Source organism: Ornithorhynchus anatinus, chromosome 4, assembly GCF_004115215.2.
Source record: "Ornithorhynchus anatinus isolate Pmale09 chromosome 4, mOrnAna1.pri.v4, whole genome shotgun sequence".
NCBI lineage: Eukaryota > Metazoa > Chordata > Mammalia > Monotremata > Ornithorhynchidae > Ornithorhynchus > Ornithorhynchus anatinus.
This window is the reverse complement of record NC_041731.1, coordinates 83,404,829-83,424,527: the sequence shown is the minus strand read 5'-3', so window position 1 is coordinate 83,424,527 and position 19,699 is coordinate 83,404,829. Positions and strand designations below refer to the sequence as shown.

Below are 19,699 nucleotides of genomic sequence, written 5' to 3'. Positions count from 1 at the left end.
GGGTGACTGGGGAGCTCAGACCTGATCGTGTTGATTTTCGTGAGGAAATAGGTGGCCAGATCATTGGGGGTGAGAGATGGGGGAGGGGGAGGAACAGGGGGCCTAAGGAGAGAGTTAAAGGTCCAGAACAATCGGCGGGGGTGACGGGCATGGGTGTCGATGAGGGAGGAGAAGAAGCTTTGCCTGGCGGAGGAGAGGGCAGAGTTCTGTCTCCCCCTTTTAGACTGTGAGCCTGTTGTTGGGCAGGGATTGTCTCTATCTGTTGCCAAATTTTACACTCCAAGTGCTTAGTACAGTGCTCTGCACACAGTAAGCGCTCAATGAATATGAATGGATGAATGAACGAATAAAATGGCTAGCCCTATTTCCAGTCCTTTTATACTGGCGTTACATATGCCTCTCAGGACCAAAAGCTAGAAGATGGAGACACAGGATTAGGGGGAAGAGCTCAAGAAGACTCTTGTGAGTTCAAAGAAGCAATAGTGATGGAGACTTGGGTTCTGGTCTCAGCTCCACCACTTGTTGACTGTGTGACCATGGGCAAGTCACTTAACTTCTTTCTGTGTGCCTCACCTGTAAAATGAGGATGCAATAGCATATCATCCCGAACCTCTTGAACTATTAGTCACATGTCGGACAGAAAGTGTGTCTGACCTGATTATCTTGTAATCTACCCCAGGGGTTCTGGGATACAGTTCTGGACACATAGAAAGCTCTTAAATATTGTAATTACTGTTATTATGAAGAGTATGTTGATGATAGTAATAATGCTTGGGGTTATATTAGCGGAAAATGCTGTGATTGCTAAACAGACCATTCTTCAAGGTATAGGTCAGGAAAAGCCCAAAGAGCTAAGGAAAATGATGAAGGAGGTGAGAAATTTGAGAGAGAAGGGGATCAATTGAGTTAAGGATCTGTGAAAGTCTGAAAAGTAGAGGAAAAAAGTGACCCAGAAAAGCAACAGGTGAATTTCATCCAGGAAAATGCAAATCTGGGGAAGTTCTATTCTAAACTGAGTTTTCAAATCTGTCACCTTCAAGTAAGGGCTCAATTTAGCAAAGCAGAGTTTGTGTGATTGCACACTCATTTAAACAGCTGACTTTTGGAAATGTGCTCTTCAGTCAGTGTTGGGAGGAATAGGGAAGGAGACATCTTGTGTAGGAGAAGCAAGGTGGATTCAGAATCCACTGTCCTCATCAATACCTCCAAAGGATTCTCACTTAAGATCCAAGTTCCACCGTGCAACTTAAGTTTCAGGTTTAGGGTATTAACAGTTTAGTACCATTATCCATCCCTTTCCTTGCTGGTTTATTTTTTTATCCTCCACAAAGCACATTAGTGGACCAGCATATCTCTTATTTTGGCCATTTGGGGGAAATAAAACTATTCTACCAATTCCCCATAGTATTCCCATAATATAATATTTTATTACTGCCCCTATCAGAAAGCTTTGTTTGATTTTATTTTTCTTGTCTAGCATATCTAGGCTAAGTATTTGGAAGCAGTTGACTAGAAATGTTTCTGCTCCTCGTGGTTAGAGAATGAATTTGGCTTCATCTCAGACTCCTGGCCTGCTTGACCTCTGTGCCCTCGGCCAGTTTGAGATTCCCAGACATAATCCTCTGTAGGGCTTTACTCGGGTGTCTATTACGGTTTGTAATCTGTGATATAGCTTCCAATATTCACGCTGCAGAAAGGTTAAGCCCTCCTGTCTTTGTTCCTGAGTAAAAAAAGTCCATAAGGTGTTAGTATATACAGAAAGCAGATTGAAACAAGCACCAGCCTCAATCCAGTCCTAAATCCATGTCTAGGCCACGGAAGAATTGGTGTGATGAGAGGGGGTTTCATCTGAGAAGGAGCAATCAGTTTTTAACTCTTGAACTGAAGTTAAAACAAAAAACCTCTTCCTCCATTACACTGCGGGCAGATTCCTGAGAACCATGTCCTGGCTGTTAGATAAATGGTATTGCCATGTCATATTTAAAGAGTACTGCTCTGTCCTCTGACTGATTTGCTACACAGTTTCACAAGCAGAGTTGCAAAGACTGATAATAATTGTGATATTTTTAATCACAAGCACTGTATTAAGTGCTGAAGTAGATTATCAGATCTGACACAGCCCCTGAGCCACATGGGGCTCTCAATCTAAGTAGGAGAGAGTAGGAGTTAATACTCATTTTACAGATGAGGAAAAAGGCCCAGAGAAGTTAAGCTCAAGTTAAACAGCCGGCAAGTGGCAGAGTTGGGAATAGAACTCAGGTCCTCTGACTCCCAGTCCTGAGCTCTTTCCACTAGGTCATGCTGCCTGCTAGTCTTCTCTAAATCAAGATGTCTGTCACCTGGTCAGTGGACTGGAGCTATTTATGGCTCCACTGCCTCTTTCACTGTGCTGCTCAGCATCTTAGAAGATGCTGTCTCTTCCCTATTGTCCCCCCTTTTTTTAGGGTCTTTAAGTGCTTATCATATACTAAGCACTTGGGTAGATACAAACTAACTGTGTTGGACACAGTCCATGTCCCACATAGAGCTCACAATTGTAATCTCTATTTTACAGATGATGTAATTGTGGTAGAGAGAAGTTATGACTTGCCCAAGGTCACGCAACAGACAAGTGGCGATGCCAGGATTAGAATCCAGGTCATCTGACTCTCAAGCCCATGCTCTTTCCACTAGGTCGCACTGCTTCCCTTGCCTTGGCTATATTGCTGGAGGTTGGACCTCAGGTTACCTTGAGAGCATCTCTGTCAACTACCTTGTCTATTATATTTACTCTGTGCAGTACTTGCCTAAGATACAGAAAATCTTTCCAGATTGCCCCACATCAGTCTGATCTCTCAATTCTCTTATTCCAACAGTGTTCACTGCTGCCATCCAAGCAGCCTATAACAGCTGATTGGGTATCCTGCTGGCATCCATTCTTCTTATAGTTCCTTCCCCATGTTTCTGCATTGAGCATTGACATGATGCTGGCTGATGACTCTATTCAAGGGCCACATTGTGGATGGGTTTATTTTTCCACTTGATGCTTAGTGTGGCTCATATGTGATGCAGATGGTGCTGATCAAGAGCCAGTACAGGTCTCACAAATCATTACAGTTTGTGAACTTGTAGTTTGTAGACTTGTAGCTTGTTGCCTCCACATTGCCACACTCTGTGGACTCCCACAGGACATGCTGGCTTTCTTGAACTGGGGTTTGACCTCTTTTTCTATGTTGCATTATTGGATAATAAACCACAATCATAACAATATTCTTGAGAGCACGACTTAGCTCTGTAATCAAAAATTATTATTATTACTATATTTTTAAGTATTTACTATGTCAGCAAGCACTGTTCTAAATGTTTGTTTTTTATTTGTGTATTTTCATTTATGGTATTTTTTAAGCCCTTACTCTTGTTCAGGCACTGTACTAAGTTCTGGGGCTAATCAGGTTGGATAGAGTCCATGTCCCATATGGGGTTCACAATCTTAATCTCCACTTTACAGATGAAGAAAATGAGGCACAGAGAAATGAAGTGACTTGCCCAAAGTCTCGCAGCAGACAAGTGGCAGAGCTGGGTTTAAAACCCAGGTCCTTCTGACTCTCAGGTCTGTACTCTATCTACAGGCCAAGCTACTTATCTAAATGCTGGGATAGATACAGGTTAATCAACTTGGGACCCACTCGTCATCCCACATGGAGCTCACAGTCTAAGTAGGAGGGAGAACAGGTATTTAATCACCATTTTACAGTTGAGGATACTGAGGCACAGCGAAGTGACTTGCCCAAGGTCACACAGCCAGCAAGTACCAGAGCTGGGATTAGAATCCAGATCCATGTCCTTTCCACTATGCCATGGAAATTTTTGGTTGCAGATAGGACTTAGGAGGTATTGACCTATATACAACTTTATCTTCCTTCAGAATAGATGTCAGCCAATTCAGGAACTTCAGATACCTTCACGGCATCTTTAAGAATGGTGGCACAATATCAATCAGTCAGTGGTATTTATTGAGCATTTACTATGTGCCAAGCACTGTACTAAGTGCTTTGGAGGATACAGTACAACAAAATTAACAGACACATTACCCACCCATAATGAGCTCACAGTCTAGAGGTCTTAAATGACTGGTTGTACTACTCAGCCCTGCTTGATTCATTGGCAACTGTGGAGAGAGACAGAAGATCACCAGCTCTGTCTTGACTGACCGTACTGTGATCTAGCCTGTGGACTCTGGCAATATAATTAGGCAACCACCCCTGCTGAGAAATTTCCCAGAGCCCAAATGTTTTAGGAGGGTCTTGTTATTGCTACCTACATTTCTAATTAGTGGTACTACCTGCCACACTACATTAGGACCTGAAGCCACATTGTGATTCAGGTAGGGCATGGCTAAATATATTCTTCTGCAGCTGGTAAAGTTGGATTCTGCTGAAATGCTTGCTAACAACTGAGAGAACTGAGATACTTTTGTTGGCAATTTCACCTTTCAGCTCTCACCTTTCCTTATTAGGATGTTATTATGGTGGATCCTTAATATTTTGGGAAACATCATCTCTGTATTCCATGCTCTAGAGAAAACCGTATGCTGCCATTTTCACTATGATTTCTATTGAAGAGACAGCTGATCCAGCAGTTCTTTCATTTTTCCCATCATCGACGGTACCACCAATTTCCTCAAAGGTTGGGTCACAGGACATGCAACTTCTTCCAGATGGGGTCCCTGGGCTTTGGAAGACATCTTCTTTAATGTGGAAAGAAAGCTCTGAAGATTGTTGAAGTGCTCTTGACCTCTGCTCTGATCTGGGAAGTGTTGGTAATGTGGAGAAAGTAAAAATTGGGATTGGAGAATGATCAGCATAGCTCTAAATAATAATGGTGGTATTTGTTAAGTGCTTACTATGTATGCAAAGCACCATTCTAAGTGCTGGGGTGATACAAGGTGATCAAGTTGTCCCACGTGGGGCTCACAGTCTTCATCCCCATTTTACAGATGAGGTAAATGAGGCACAGAGAAGTGAAGTGACTTGCCCAAAGTCACACAGCTGTCAAACGGAAGAGCTGGGATTTGAACCCATGACCTCTGACTCCCAAGCCCGGGCTCTTTCCACAGAGCCACGCTGCTTCTAGTTGCTTCTAAATACCATCAGGGTTAGTATCAGTATGTGGCAGCATGGCCTAATGGAAAGAGCATAGGTCTGGGAGTCAGAGGGTATTGGAGTCAGAGGATCTGAGTTCTAAACCCAACATTGTTAGTTGCCTACTCTGTGACCTTGGGCAAGGCACCTAACTTCTCAATGATTCAGGTTCCATATCTGTAAAATGGGGATTCAATAGAACAATTCTCCCTCCTATTTAGCCTGGGAGCCTTAGGTGGGGCAGGGTCATAGTCTGACTTTAACTTGTATCTACCCCAGTGCTTAGAACAGTGCTTAGCAAATAGTAAGCACTTAACTAGAATAATAATTATCATAATATTATCTCACTTGTATGGACATGCACAGCCATTTGCTTAATCTGACGTGATGGAGGCTGCAGCGGGACTCCCCTTGTTACAGTCATGAGGCTATGCATGTCTTGCTTTGCTCTAAGTTTTCTTTATTTCTGAGAGAATTCCTTAGAGTCAATCTTGCTGTCAACTACCCTGGAGCTCCCTGGTAGTCAGTATCTTGAGCCCTTGTTTATTTGTCACTTGTCCCTCATGGCTGCTCTTGTGTTATCATGGAGGTCCTTTCTAATGCCTTAATAATGCACATCACAGAAAGTCAAGCTCTTGATACCTGACCTTGGGCAATCATTTAACTACCCTGTGTCTCATTTCCTTCATCTGCAAAATGGGGATTCAATACCTATTCTCTCTCAGACTGTGAGCTGTATATAGGACCTAATTAACATGTATCTACCCCAGCACTTAATATAGTTCTTGGCATATAGCAAAAGCTTAACAAGTACCACAGTTATTAGTAGTAGTAGTAATTGTTATATTGTACTCCCCCAAGTGCTTAGTACACTGCTTTGCACATAATGAGAGCTCGACAAATACAATGGAATGAATGAATAGTAGTAGTTATAGATAAATTTGTTAGCACTCCATAAATGCCATTGATTGGAGAAGCCTATGATTAGGACTGAAAAACTGAAGTGCTACAGTTAAAAGATATTGCTCTGAAGAGAGGAATCTTCTACAGAAAAGTTGTCTGTCACCTGTCTCTGAGTTGACCTACGTCAGGTAAAGTGCATTTTGTTTTTGTTCTTTTTAGTATTTAAGTGCTTAATATGTACCAGGTACTGGGGTAGATACAAACTAATCAGGCTGGACACAGTCTGTTTCCTACATGGAGCTCACAGTCTTAATGCCCATTTTACAGATGCGGTAAATGAAGCCCAGAGAAATGAAATGGTTTGCCCAAGGTCATACAGCAGACAAGAGGCAGAGCTGGGTTTAGAATCCAGGTCCTTCTGCCTGCCAGGACCATTCTCTATCCACTAGTCACACTGCTTCTCAAAGTGCTTTCCCTCAAGGCCTCAATAATGTCTGAATCTGTGTAATTTACAGTTGTTTGCTATGATGACTCAGGGCATTCTGATGCTCCTCTAGACTATAAGCTCATTGAGGGCAGGGAATGTGTATATTCTATTGTATTCATTCATTCAATAGTATTTATTGAGCACTTACTATGTGCAGAGCACTGTACTAAGTGCTTGGAATGTACAGTTCGGCAACAGATAGAGGCAATCCCTGCCCAATGACGGGCTCACAATCTAATCGGGGGAGACAGATGGCAGAGCAAAACAGAACGAAACAAAAACAAGACAACATTGTCAAGATAAATAGAATCAAGGGGATGTACACCTCATTAACAAAATAAATAGGGTAATAAATATTATTGTACTCTTCTAAGCACTTAGTACAATGCTCTGCACACAGTAAGTGCTCAATAAATATGATTGGCTGACTCCTTTTGGTCTACTGTACTTTCCCAAGCGCTTAGTACAGTATTCTACACACAGTAAGCACTCAATACATAAAATTGAATGAATGAACGGCACAATGGCTATTTGTTGATTTTTATCTATTCGTTTTATGCTGCATTCTTGCACTGCAGTTGGCTTCAGCAAACTAAGCCCCCCATACTGCCTCCGATAAATGTATTGTGAGAGTGAGATGGGCAGGTGTCAGGACACTTTTGCTAGTTCTTTTTCCATTTAGTGGAAGTAGGATAGTCCCATTGTGAGGTGTTTAGTGAACCAGACTGAAACTAAATGCACTGCTGTTTTTTCAGCAGTTTGGTTTTTTTTAACTGTATATGTTAAGTGCTTACCATGTGCCAGGAAATGTACTAAGCACTGGGGTAGATACAAGCTACTCAGGTTGGACACAGTCCCTGTCCCACATGGGGCTCACAGTCTTAATCCCCATTTTACATATGAGATAACTGAGCCAAAAAGAAGTTAGTAGATTTGCCCAAGGTCACAGAGCAGACAAGTGGCAGAGCCTAAGATTAGAAACCAGATCCTTCTGACTCCCAGGCCCATATGCTAACCAATAAATTGTTAATGTCCCTGGCACCCTATTTAAATAGCATGGCCTAGTGGACAGAGCACGGTCCTGGGAGGATAGGGCTTCTAATTCAGATCCACCATGTTCTCCTCGGTAACTTTGGGCAAGTAAATAAACTCTGTGCTTCAGTTCCCTCATCTGAAAAATGGAGATTAGTTCTCTTTCCTACCTAGACTGTGAGCCCCATGTGGGACCTGATCCTCTTCTACCTACACCATTGCTTACTACAGTGCTTCACACCTAGTAAGCATTTAACAAATACCACTATTATCATTATAGCAGTTTTGTTTATGATAAAATGTGAAATTGAAATTTGTGGAGTCCTCAAATAATTTTAGCTTAAGAAAGCATTACATTCTGGAGTTCTGTTATATAGAAGAATGACCTATTTCCTCTGAATAGGGACTCAGAAGGCATGCCCAAAATTTCATCTGCCATCCAAACTTCCCAAAGATGATTGTCAGAATAACACTACCACACACCACATTGGCTGCAATGTGCTAATTAAAACCTAACAAATTCTCCCAAAGGTAAAATCTTGCATTCTTTTTTAATTGAATAGAAACCACAATACTTCCTCTTTGAATTATAAAAATATTTGGGAGCTATGTCTGTTTAATTATTTAGAAAACTCTTCATGGTGTAAAATATTAACAAAGCGATAGTTTCTGGTTTGTCCATAGATGATCAGCTGAGGAGCTGTTGCTTGTGGAATTTAAATTAAAATCTATTTAATGCTGCCTGCTGGCCACATAATAATTATTGAGAGCAGCTAATGCCTGAGTCTCTTAGAGTGAGCAGAAATTGTTCTTGATTTTGGCAAGAAGAGGAAACTTGTTTTTCTTGCATCCATGTTACATTGGTGGTATTAAAGAGGTTTAGAGCAGGGTTGGAGTAGTTAGAAATTTTAATTAATCTAATCCTTTTTAACAGAGACAGTTTTCATATTGATCAGAACAACTGTAACAACTGTTCAGATTACATTCATGTGAAATATTTACACACAAATATCTTACCATCTGCCCTCACTCTGTGCTCTCCCACTTTATTACACCGGAAACACTCTGCTGCTTTTACAAGTTTCTCTCAAAATATGTAGTATCTCACTCTTTTGCCTCACCATCTCATTACACAAACACTAAGTATTCCCCTTACTGACATTCATTTTTATAGTGCAATGTTGAGATTCAGGGTATTTCTTTAAAGTATTACAGTGTTTTCTTTTTCTAATTTCTTCTAGCTGCCACTGTATTTCAGTAAATTATTTTAATAGTCATCAAATCATTAATCTTTTAAATGAGCACTCAAGACTCTGGAAAAAGAGGGCATGCAGATTGATTGTTTTGGCATATTCATAGTTGTACTGTGTGTATTATCATGTGAAATGATTTGCTTACACAGTGATTTCAGTGAAGTGCTCTCCTCCTGAAATTATCACCAAGAGTGGATCCAGGTGAAGGACGGAACTGTCAATTTGGTCAACCTCTGGTTATCGTCTCTGTAGTTCACTTGGGGGTCATAATCTGTTGTGCTTGGCTTCCTTCACATTTTTTTTTTGAATGTGGATCAAAGCCCAACACCACATACACCTACGAAATGTCATTGTTCTTTTGAAAGGGGATGGCAGTGTGACTTCTATTTCACTGAAAATCCATGCACTTCGAAAAATCTGTCCTTGTGGTCTAATCACAGAGGATGGAATATTCAAAGACCCTGCATTCTACAGCACAGATTGAGATCTGAATTTTAAAGAGCAAAAATAAGGACTTTTAAATGGATACAGTATTAACTATTTTAATACCTGCAAAAGTCACAAATGCTGATGTAGCCACTATCATTACTGCCAAATTATCACCACTATGGATTTTGTTTGAATAATCTGAATAAGGCAATCTGAACAATTGCCTTAATTTTCTCCTTTGCTCTGGGGACTAAGTTTATTTAGTTCCATGAATTAAGAAATCTCCCTCTGTGTCTCCATTCTATTTTATCCTCACTGCAGAAATGGGGCAGGATCAAGAGTCAATAATCAATCAGGTAAATCAGTAATATTTATTTTTTAATAGTTTGGAACTGAAGAAAATATAAAGTTTAAAAAGACCTATAGAATAAGAGAGCCTTCAGGGGAGTCAGGAGAAGAGTTCAGTGTGGTGGAGAAGTCCCAGAGATAGGGGAAGGAATGGGATTGCATACCTCAAAGCGGGTGGGACTAGATATTCATAGCTTCAGGAACAAGGACGTTTAGGTACATAACATTTGAGTTTCCTAGAGCATCAGAACTCACTGCTCTGACATGTAATTGTAATTATAAAATAGTCAAACCCACTACCGTTAGCATCAGTGCACTAAGGTTATTGCAGCTCTGTAGTTTAAAGTAAATAAAAGCAAAAGTTGAAGAGGTGTATGGGCTACCCCAGCCCAGGATGTGTACACTATACTGGGAATCTATCACTGTGTTTAGAAGATGTCTGTGCTCCATAATCCAAGAAGGGGCCTTTCTCATGTATTTTCATCAGCCATTTTCTCTCTTCTCCTCCCCCCTGCAAATGAATTGGACTCCACATATATTGATCAGTTCATCAGTATTCATTGAGCAACAACTGTGGGTAGTGCACATACCAAGAGCTTGGGAGAGTACAATTGAACTAATGGATGTGATTGCTGCCTTTAAGGAGCTCACAGTCAAGTGTGGGGAGATTGAAACAAAAGCAAATGACAGGTAGGAGGAAGCAATGATGCTAACCTACCTTTATCTAATTTCTATTAATGTTCTAGAAACAGTGAATTAGGTCACATCCATTGCTCAGTTATGGGTATCTCTCTACATCTCTGCACTTGACTGGGTTTCATGGTGTGGTCTCTGCTCATGAAGTTATCACGGCATCTAATTTGCATTGTCTAATTGCAGTGGAGGAGAGGTGGTGATACTCCTTCAGCATGGCATAATATAATTATCTGATAAGCATGGAGTGAATCAAGTAGCTTTGATTTTTTTTTTTTTTGCATTTTGACATTTCTGACCTCCTATGATAAAGTCTTTGACATGAAGAATATTGCAGCTTCCAAGATATTGGTTATACAGATTTTTTTTACATTGAAAGGTTTTAAAAAAGCTTTATTGTCCCAGTAAATTTCAAGTGAAGGTGTGTTTTATGTAAAGTGCACATTTACATATACTTTGAATTAATCAATCTTGATAGATTCAACAATATTGATAGTCTTCTTTTAAAATATCCCTCCTAGTTTTTAGATTGGACCTCTGGGTATTAATCAATCAGTGGTATTTATTGAGCACTTACTGTGTGCAGTGCACTGTACTAAGTGCTTGGGAGAATTACAAAATAGCAGAGTTTGTAGTCCTGCTCCTGCGCATACGAACCTAACAGTCTAGGGAGTGACAGACATTGCAATAAATTACAAATACAAAAGTGTTAAGGGTTTAAAGGTGGGGTGAATATTACATGCTTAAAGAATACAGATCCAAGTGCATAGGCAACACAGAGGGAGTGGGAGTAGGGGCAAATGAGGGCTTAATCGGGGTAGACTTAGGAGAGTTTAAATAACTATGCATTTGGTGATCTATCCTACCTGGATCTGGGTCGTATTTTTAATTTCTTTTTTTTTTAAGAAAATATTATAAATTATGATACTGAAGCTGAAATTAAGAAAACAGAATTGTGACATAAGGCTTTGCATGGAATTAGTTCAATTTCCATTGATTGCCTAGAATAGATTGCTAAGAAAGAGATTCTGCTTTTCAAATAACTCATTTCCTTCCCAGCTCAAACATTCTACTTGAGCCTCCAGAACTGGTGCCAGTTTCAGGATTCATTTGCATTAATGGGGAAATGAGAGAGTGAGAGAGAATATTTATCTGACTAGGTAGAAGAAAATGGTCTCTAGAGAGGTCAAGGCAAATGGTTCAGTGTTCCTCTCTCATTTCACCCAAGAATGTCCATGATTCAGGGCCAGGAACCAAAATGGAAATTCATTACTTGAGAAGCAGATCATGCACGTTGTCTAAGACAATCGAAAGGCTATGGTTCCTATCACGGAAAGGTAACAATCATTATAACATGAAAAAAAAGAATAATTAATAATCAGGGACCTAGCCTTCTTTTGTGCATGTTCATATAATTGCTTAGCAGTAGGCATGAGTATGAAACTATGGCTTAGTGGGTATAGGACAAAACTAAGAGTTAACGTCAAAATATGCCAAAACTCTAAGGAAAAAAATGGGAGCAACTAATCCATTTAGAAGTGAGACTCCAGACTGTTCTCTGGTAAAGTTAAAGTGGTACTTGGTAACTTATTAGGATACAGAAGGGAGATTGGACTTCTTTGCCTTTTGATAAAGCTGAGGCCCAGATGAAGTAGTCCTTGGAAGAAAGAAGAGAGGGTCGCATGTGAGTCAGCCCAGCCAAAGACCAAGAGTGAAGAGTCATTCACTCCACTCTGTCAGTAGGACAAGGAGCAATATGCTCTTCACCTTATTGGCTTTTTTTCCCCTTTTCTAATGATGGTACAGAACTCCAACCCCCTCAGCAGACTTTCAGCTGGGGCTGCTGCCATCTCCTACCTAATCAAGCAGTGGATTATCTTGTCTTGATAAATTGCAGAGAGAGTTTGGTGTGAAACCTTGCTGAAGTGCTTCCCTGGCCTCTTGCTAATGGACGGACTGAAGTCTGGAACAGCCCCAAAGCTTGTGGTGAACCACATTTCTAATGATTTGTGGTGAAACAAAGCAAATGCTTTAAAGGAGGCCATTACTAAACAGGAACGCAGTTAAGCATGATAGATTTGAGACTAGGGAGGAGAAGTCTGGAAGCCGTGTGGAAGTATTGTTATCTAGCCAGCACCACACACTGTTAATTCTAAAGCACTTTGCCCCCAAAGTGACTCTTTTTTGAATCGTGCTCTTGAGGAATGTACTTGAGCTGGAAAGAAACGTTTCTCGCTTCAGTGCAGCATCTTTCTGAGAGGAATCAGGATTATTGAGCTGTTAGGCAGTCGTTCGATGTGCTTTGACTCTGTGACCAGCTTGTGAGTCCACTGGGTCTGGGATAAATAACCTGTTTTCTTGCTTTAAAGTCTGTGGAAGGAAATAAAGACCAAGAAGTTGTGACCTTGGTCCAACCTAAAGCAGGGGAAAAATGTAGGTAAGGCCATTGAAATCATTGTAGTTGCTGAATATTTTTCCTAATCTTGTCATTCAGCAGTAGGACGCAGGACCTCTCCAAACAGCCTTGTGACATGCTAAACTTGCTCTACCCCGCCTAAAACTATTTTGTTCTTCTTCCATAGGGAAACCCCTACATGTGCAATAATGAATGTGATGCAAGCACCCCAGAGCTGGCACACCCCCCCGAGCTGATGTTTGATTTTGAAGGAAGACACCCCTCCACATTTTGGCAGTCTGCTACTTGGAAGGATTACCCCAAGCCTCTCCAGGTTAACATTACTCTGTCTTGGAACAAAACGATTGAGCTCACAGATAACATAGTTATTACCTTTGAATCGGGGCGTCCAGACCAAATGATCCTGGAAAAATCTCTTGACTATGGACAGACATGGCAGCCCTATCAGTATTACGCCACAGACTGCTTAGACGCTTTCCACATGGATCCCAAATCTGTGAAGGATTTATCGCAGCAAACAGCCTTAGAGATCATTTGCACAGAAGAGTACTCCACGGGGTACATGACAAATAGTAAAATAATCCACTTTGAAATCAAAGATAGATTTGCGTTTTTTGCTGGTCCTCGGCTTCGCAACATGGCTTCCCTCTATGGTCATCTTGACACGATCAAGAATCTTAGAGATTTCTTTACCATCACAGACCTGAGGATAAGACTGCTAAGGCCAGCTACCGGGGAAATATTTGTAGACGAGCTACACTTGACACGTTACTTTTATGCAATCTCAGACATAAAGGTACACGGAAGGTAAGAGACTATATATCTTGGATGGGTCTGATACTTAAGGGTGAACAGAATTTAGTCCCCTTCCCCCACCATCATGACTATGGCAACAACGGGAAATTTCCACAGAAAGATTTTCCCCAGATCTACCAATCAATTAATCTTATTCATTGAGACCTTACTGTGTGCCGAGCACTGTACTAAGTGCTTGGAAGAGTACAGTGTAACAGAGTTGGTGGATATATTTCCTGCCCACAAGGCGTGTACAGTCTAGAGGGGGAGAGAGATATTGAAATGAATCGTTGCCTCAGTCCAACCTAGTTTCTGAATGCATTGGAGCACTTTGACTTCAGCTATTTATTTTATCTGGTATTAAACTGGGTCGATCTCTGTTGGTACTAAAGTTGGAGTCAAAAGTGACCTACCTATATCATAAAGTAGATGAAAGTCTCCCTGAGATGAAATGAGTAAAGTATCAATTGTGGGGAGCGGGGGAGGGAGGGTGTCATTATGCAAGATGAGTAGAAGAGACCATCACAGATTAAGATGGTGCTGCATCCTTGGACGTGTGAGGATGAATTTTTGACTTCATCTAATAACTGTAATAATTGTGATATTTAAGTGCTTACTATGTGTTAAGCATTGTACTAAGCATGGGATAGACACAAGATAGGTCAGACAGAGCTGCTATACCACATAGTACACACAATCTGAGCAGATGGGAAAATAGGTGTTCAAATACCTATTTTCAGATAAACTGAGGCATGGAAAAGTTAAGGAAAGTTAAGCAAGTGAATGGGCTGGGGTTAGAACCCAATTCCTCTGACAACCAGGCCCATGCTCTTTCCATTAGCCCACGATGCTTCTTCCGTAACATGGTGCTTTCACATGAATGGTGGTGAAGTTAGAAGACAGCAGAAAGAGGAAGAGAAGCAGCATTGCCTGGTGGATAGAGCACGGGCCTGAAAGTCAGATGGACCTGGACTCTAGTCCCAGTTCTGCGACTTGTCTGCTGTGTGACCTTGAGCAAATCACTTAACTTCTCTGAGCCTTAGTTCTCTCATCCATAAAACATGGGGATTAAGACTGTAACCCCCAGGTGGGACATAGACTTAGTCCAACCTGATTACCTTGTATCTCCCGCAGAGCTTAAAACAGTGCCGGGTATACAGAAGATGCTTAACAAAAACCATAAAAAGAGGGGAAGGACTGCACCCGGCTGGCAAGCAGTCACGTGAATTAATTGGCTGCTATGTTAGTGGCAGAACTGGATGAAGCAACCCTCTGGGGGAGATTGGAGGCAGTAGAGTGAGCTCTGACTCCTGGCTCTGCTAGCCTCCTCTGAGCTTCCCTTCATCTCCTTCCTAAAGCTCCCCATAAGCTCAATTCATTTCCTGGCTTCTCAGCAGAACCATAAAACTGATGCTGGATGTCTGGAGGTTTCTGATAACCCATCAATAACCTGTTGAATTAATGGAGTAGAGTCTAGTCTGGAATTCTTTATATATTATGTCAGTTTTCAGTAATATACATCTTTTCACATGGGCCTAGGAATCAGAGGACGAGAGTTTTAATTCTGGCTCTGCCAATTGCTTGCTGTGACACCTTGGTCAAGTCGCCTAACTTCTCTGTGCCTCAGTTTCCTCACCTGAAAGGTGTGGTTTCAATACCTGTTCTTCCTACTCAGACTTGTGAGCCTTATGTGAGACAGGGACTGTGACCAACCTGCTAATTTGTAGCTACTCCAGCACTCAGAACAGTGCTTGACGCATAGTCAGTGCTTAACAAATCAGTGATAATAGCAATATAACAATAACATACATCATAAGCACAAAATTCATTGTTCTCCACTCAAGGTACCCAGGAAAATGTTCTGCATATACTAGGTGCACAATAGATGAGTAATGACTGTTGGTGTGGTTGTCCCTCAACAATCAAAGTTATTTCTACAAATGCCTGTAGAAGTGTGACTTTCTTAGATATTTGTCCTTCATTCATCAGTAATGGTTGATTTTTCCCTTCAGTTTTAAACAGTCACAATATATTTATTAATGTAATATTCAATGACAATTTTTGCAATGGTTTTGTAATTGTCACTATTTCGGAATCACAAACCCAAACAAGAAGCCACAAAATTCCAATTAGAAAATAACTTATTATTGTGTATACTCACACTGATATATTATTAGGTAATGGATTATACCAAAGAAGCACTTTCTTCTTTTGAAAATTCTTTTCAGCACATGTATTCATACTTAAAATGTCCAAAACAGAACTCCTTATCATCCCACCCAAACCCTGTCCTCCTCTTGACTTTACTGTCTCTGTAGACAGTACCACCATCCTTCCTGACTCACAAGCTCATAACCTTGCTATTATCCTAGACTCATCCCTCTCATTCAACCCACATTTTCAATCTGTCACTAAGTAAAGTCAGATCAGTCTTCACAGCATTGCTAAAATCTATCCTTTCCTCTCTATTCAAACTGTTACCCCTTTAATTCAAGCATTTATCCTATTCCACCTTGATTAATTTATCTGCCTCCTTGCTGACCTCCCTATCTCCCCTCTCCAGACCATACTTCATTTTGTTCCCCATAACATTTTTCTTTGAAAACATTCAGGCTGTGTTTCCCCACTCGTTAAGAACCTCCAGTGGTTGCCCATCCACCTCTGCATCAAACAGAAATTCCTTATCATTAGCTTTAAAACACTCAATCACCTTGCCCTCTCCTACCTCATCTAGCTGCTCACCAATTACAGCCCAGCCCTCATGCTTTGCTACTCCAGTACCAACTACTCGTACCTCCATCTTGTCTATACTGCCACCAACCTCTCGCTTATGTCCTGCCTCTAGCCTGAACACCCTGCCTCTTCATAGCTGACAATCACTTTCCCCACCTTCATAGCCTATTGAAGACATATCTCCTTCAAGAAGCCTTCCCTGACTATGCCTTCATTTCCTCTTCTCCCACTAACTTCTTTATTACCCTTGCACTTGGATTTGCTTCCTTTATTCACCCCTCCCTCACCATCACAGCAATTGTGTACATATCCATAATTTATTTAATTATATTAATGTCTATATTCCTCTCTAGACTGTAAACTCAATGTGGCAGGGAATGTGTCTGCCAACTCTGTTATTTTGTACTCTCCCAAGTGCTTAGTACAGTGCTCAACACACAGTAAGTGCTCAATAAATATGATTGATTTTTCTCATTAAATAAAACTAAGAAATCTAGTAGATATCAAAGATCAATTTTAAGGAAACTATTTCTTGGAAGGTGTCAAGAAAACTTATTTTTTTTCCAAGGATTGGAGCACAGGTGTACTTGGTTTAAGAAGTGTTTTAAAACAGGCATGTCTCCTTTTAAAACTCTTCAAAACTCTCCAGTGATTTCCCCATTGCTTCTCATATAAAACAAAATCACTTGACCATCGGCTTCAGAGCCTTGCCCCCAGTTTCCTTCCTCTTATCTACCCACTCTCTTCTCCATTTTGTGGTCTCCAAACCTATGAAACTAAATTCTTAATTTTATGTTGTGCTTGATTCCCACATATAACCTGTTGCTCAATGTTTTTCCCATGCCTGGAACTCACCTTCAAATCCACCAAACCACATCCCTCCCACATCTCAGTGGCATATATTCCCTAATATACCCTCTGCTTCCATTTCCTCTCCTCCAATTACTTCCTTGACACTATAAAAACTATTTTTGTCCACTGCTCTCTCTAAGGTGACGAGCCACCTGCTTGACAAATTTAAATGATTCTACTCTATCTTAATCCTCTACTTCTCTTCTGCCTTAGAGAGAATGGACCACCCCCTTCTTCTAGAACTTCTGTTTAACCTTGGTTTTTCAATTGATCAGTAGGATGACCATGATTGATACTTTCTAATGCCCTAAATGGTGATTTTTCAAGATCAATCTAGGATTTCTCATCTTATTTTGGTAGAAAATCAGCATGATGCCTGTTTTGCTCCTTTCAAAAATGATATTCTCTCTGTTTTGGCATTCTTTCGTTAACATTTATCTATTCAAATTCAGTGCAACACTTCTCATTGGGTGTTATTTAAGATATTGAAAAAAGAGGAAATGTGGCTGGTAGCAATTTTAGCAACTCCACTGCACTCTTATTATTCAATAAACATAATAATCCTCATGAACTAATTCTGACTTATGGATGTTCTGCTTCACTAAATCAGGGTGATTTTCTCTGGTGAATAATAGACGAGTACAGTGTGCCACTACCTTAATTAAAGAGAGCCTCCCTTAGTCTTGATCTCATTTTAATTTACAGGGTAATAGTACAATAATATCACTAATGGAAAGCACATTAAAGGGCATCAAGTAGCATTAACTGTATTAAATTATGGTACTTGTGTTAATTAACTGCTGAAGCAAGATGGTCCTAATGGCTAAAAAGGTCGCCTAATGCATAAATAGTACTCTCTAAGACAGGAAAAAATAAAGGGTGGATATTTGCTCTGAACATCTCTTTAGCAGCAAAGAGTTGAATTCTAAGGCTGCTGTGTTTAGATAACCTCAGAAAATGTTCCCTTGATTACGTTGTGTGGGTTTTTTTTTCCTTATGAGCTTTTCATGTTGAAATTAATTGAAAAGTTTGAGCCAGACTGCAGTAAGAAATTAGCATTTTGATAGACCATGCTCTCAGCCCAATTTACCCCTTTCTTCCAACTGACATTCTTCTAAGGCCCAGCTATTTAGGCCATCAAAAAATGTCCCCATTAATTGCCTACCTTTGTAAACAAGAACCGAACATTTTGTCATTTGCCATTTTCCTTTGGTGTATTTTCAGTTATTCAGTAGTGGGCCACATTCTCAATAGAAGGCATCAAATGGAAATTGGTTGGAATTGAGAAGTCCTTGATCCAGAGATGAAGGGTTCCTTTCTTAAAAAAAAAAAAAATACATTCCAGACCAACATAGTAACTTTGAAGCAGCATTGTGTACTGGATTGAGGATAGGCCTGGGAGCCAGAAGGTCATGGATTCTAATCCTGGCTCTGCCACGTTTCTGCTTTGTGAACTTGGGCAAATGACTTTGCTTCTCTGTGCCTCAGTTGTCTTGTTTGTAAAATGGAGATTGAGACTGTGAGCCCCATGAGAGGCAGGGACCGTGTCCACCCTGATTTGCTTGTATCCATCCCAGCACTTACTACAGTTCCTGGCACATAGTAAGTGCTTAAAAAATCACTATTATTATATTTCATGCATTTGCCTTGTGCATCATTAGGAGAGTCTTCTCTACTAGGGTTGTTGGATAAATGGAATCTATTTATCCAGTAGAGCTAAGCCTACATCATAGCTTATGTAACTGCCAATTTTAAAGGAAGCTTTGCAGTTTGCCTTGTTTGATCTGTGTAAGGCTGACTTTCCTAAGTGATGACCCAGGGACTGGCTTGGATCAATTTTGGCATGATGGACCAGTGGACCGATGACTAGACTGGACGTCAGGGGGCTTGAGCCTAGTCCTGAATATATCACAAACTCACTTTGTGACCTAAGACAATTAAACTTCTCTGGCCTGCAGTCTCTTCATGGGTAAAATTGAAATAATAGTCCCTGCCTCTCAGTGGGCCTCAGTGTCTTCACTTCTAAAATGGGCATCATAGTACCTGCCTCTCACTGAGCTTCAGTTTGTTCATTTGTAGAGTGGGTATTATAATTTTGGCTTCTCACTGGGCTTCAGTTTCTTTATCTTTGAAGTGGGGTTAATAAATCTTGCCTCTCTCGGTTGCTTAGAGGAATAATAGCAACAACAGCAATAATGAGAGTGGCTTTTGTTCATTTCTTACTATATTCTGGGTACTCTCCTAAATGCTGGGGTAAAGCAAATTGGATTGGACACAGTCCCTGTCCCACATGGTGCTCACAGTCTTAATCCCCATTTTTTACAGATGAGGTAACTGAGACACAGAGATGATAAATGACTTGATCAAGGTCACACAACAGACAAGTGGTTTCTGTAGTTGTAGATCTATTATGCCCAGCTCATTCCTTACTAACATTAAGTAGCATTCGGTTTGCCCCAGATGGATTGGCCCCAAATAGATTTTTCTATTGAAAACTATTTTCAGCAACCATGCACACCCTTCAGACATAGCTATTTACTCTGTTGGACCAATGGGGCATCACTTTATTGATCAATCAATAATATTTATGGAGCTCTTATTCTGCAGAGAAACTGGAAATATTGGTCCTAAGGGCCAG

At 40.6% G+C, this 19,699-nt stretch overlaps 1 protein-coding gene across 8 annotated transcripts in view; it reads left to right on the top strand.

The window, feature by feature from the left end:
* NTNG1 (netrin G1) overlaps positions 1–19,699 on the top strand; it is a 301,578-nt gene that overhangs the window by 149,051 nt on the left and 132,828 nt on the right. For all 8 annotated transcript variants that reach the window (XM_029063769.2, XM_029063766.2, XM_029063765.2 and 5 more), the window contains exon 3: positions 12,848–13,488. In XM_029063769.2, the coding sequence (XP_028919602.1) occupies positions 12,848–13,488 (641 nt within the window). The remainder of the gene's footprint in view (positions 1–12,847; positions 13,489–19,699) is intronic.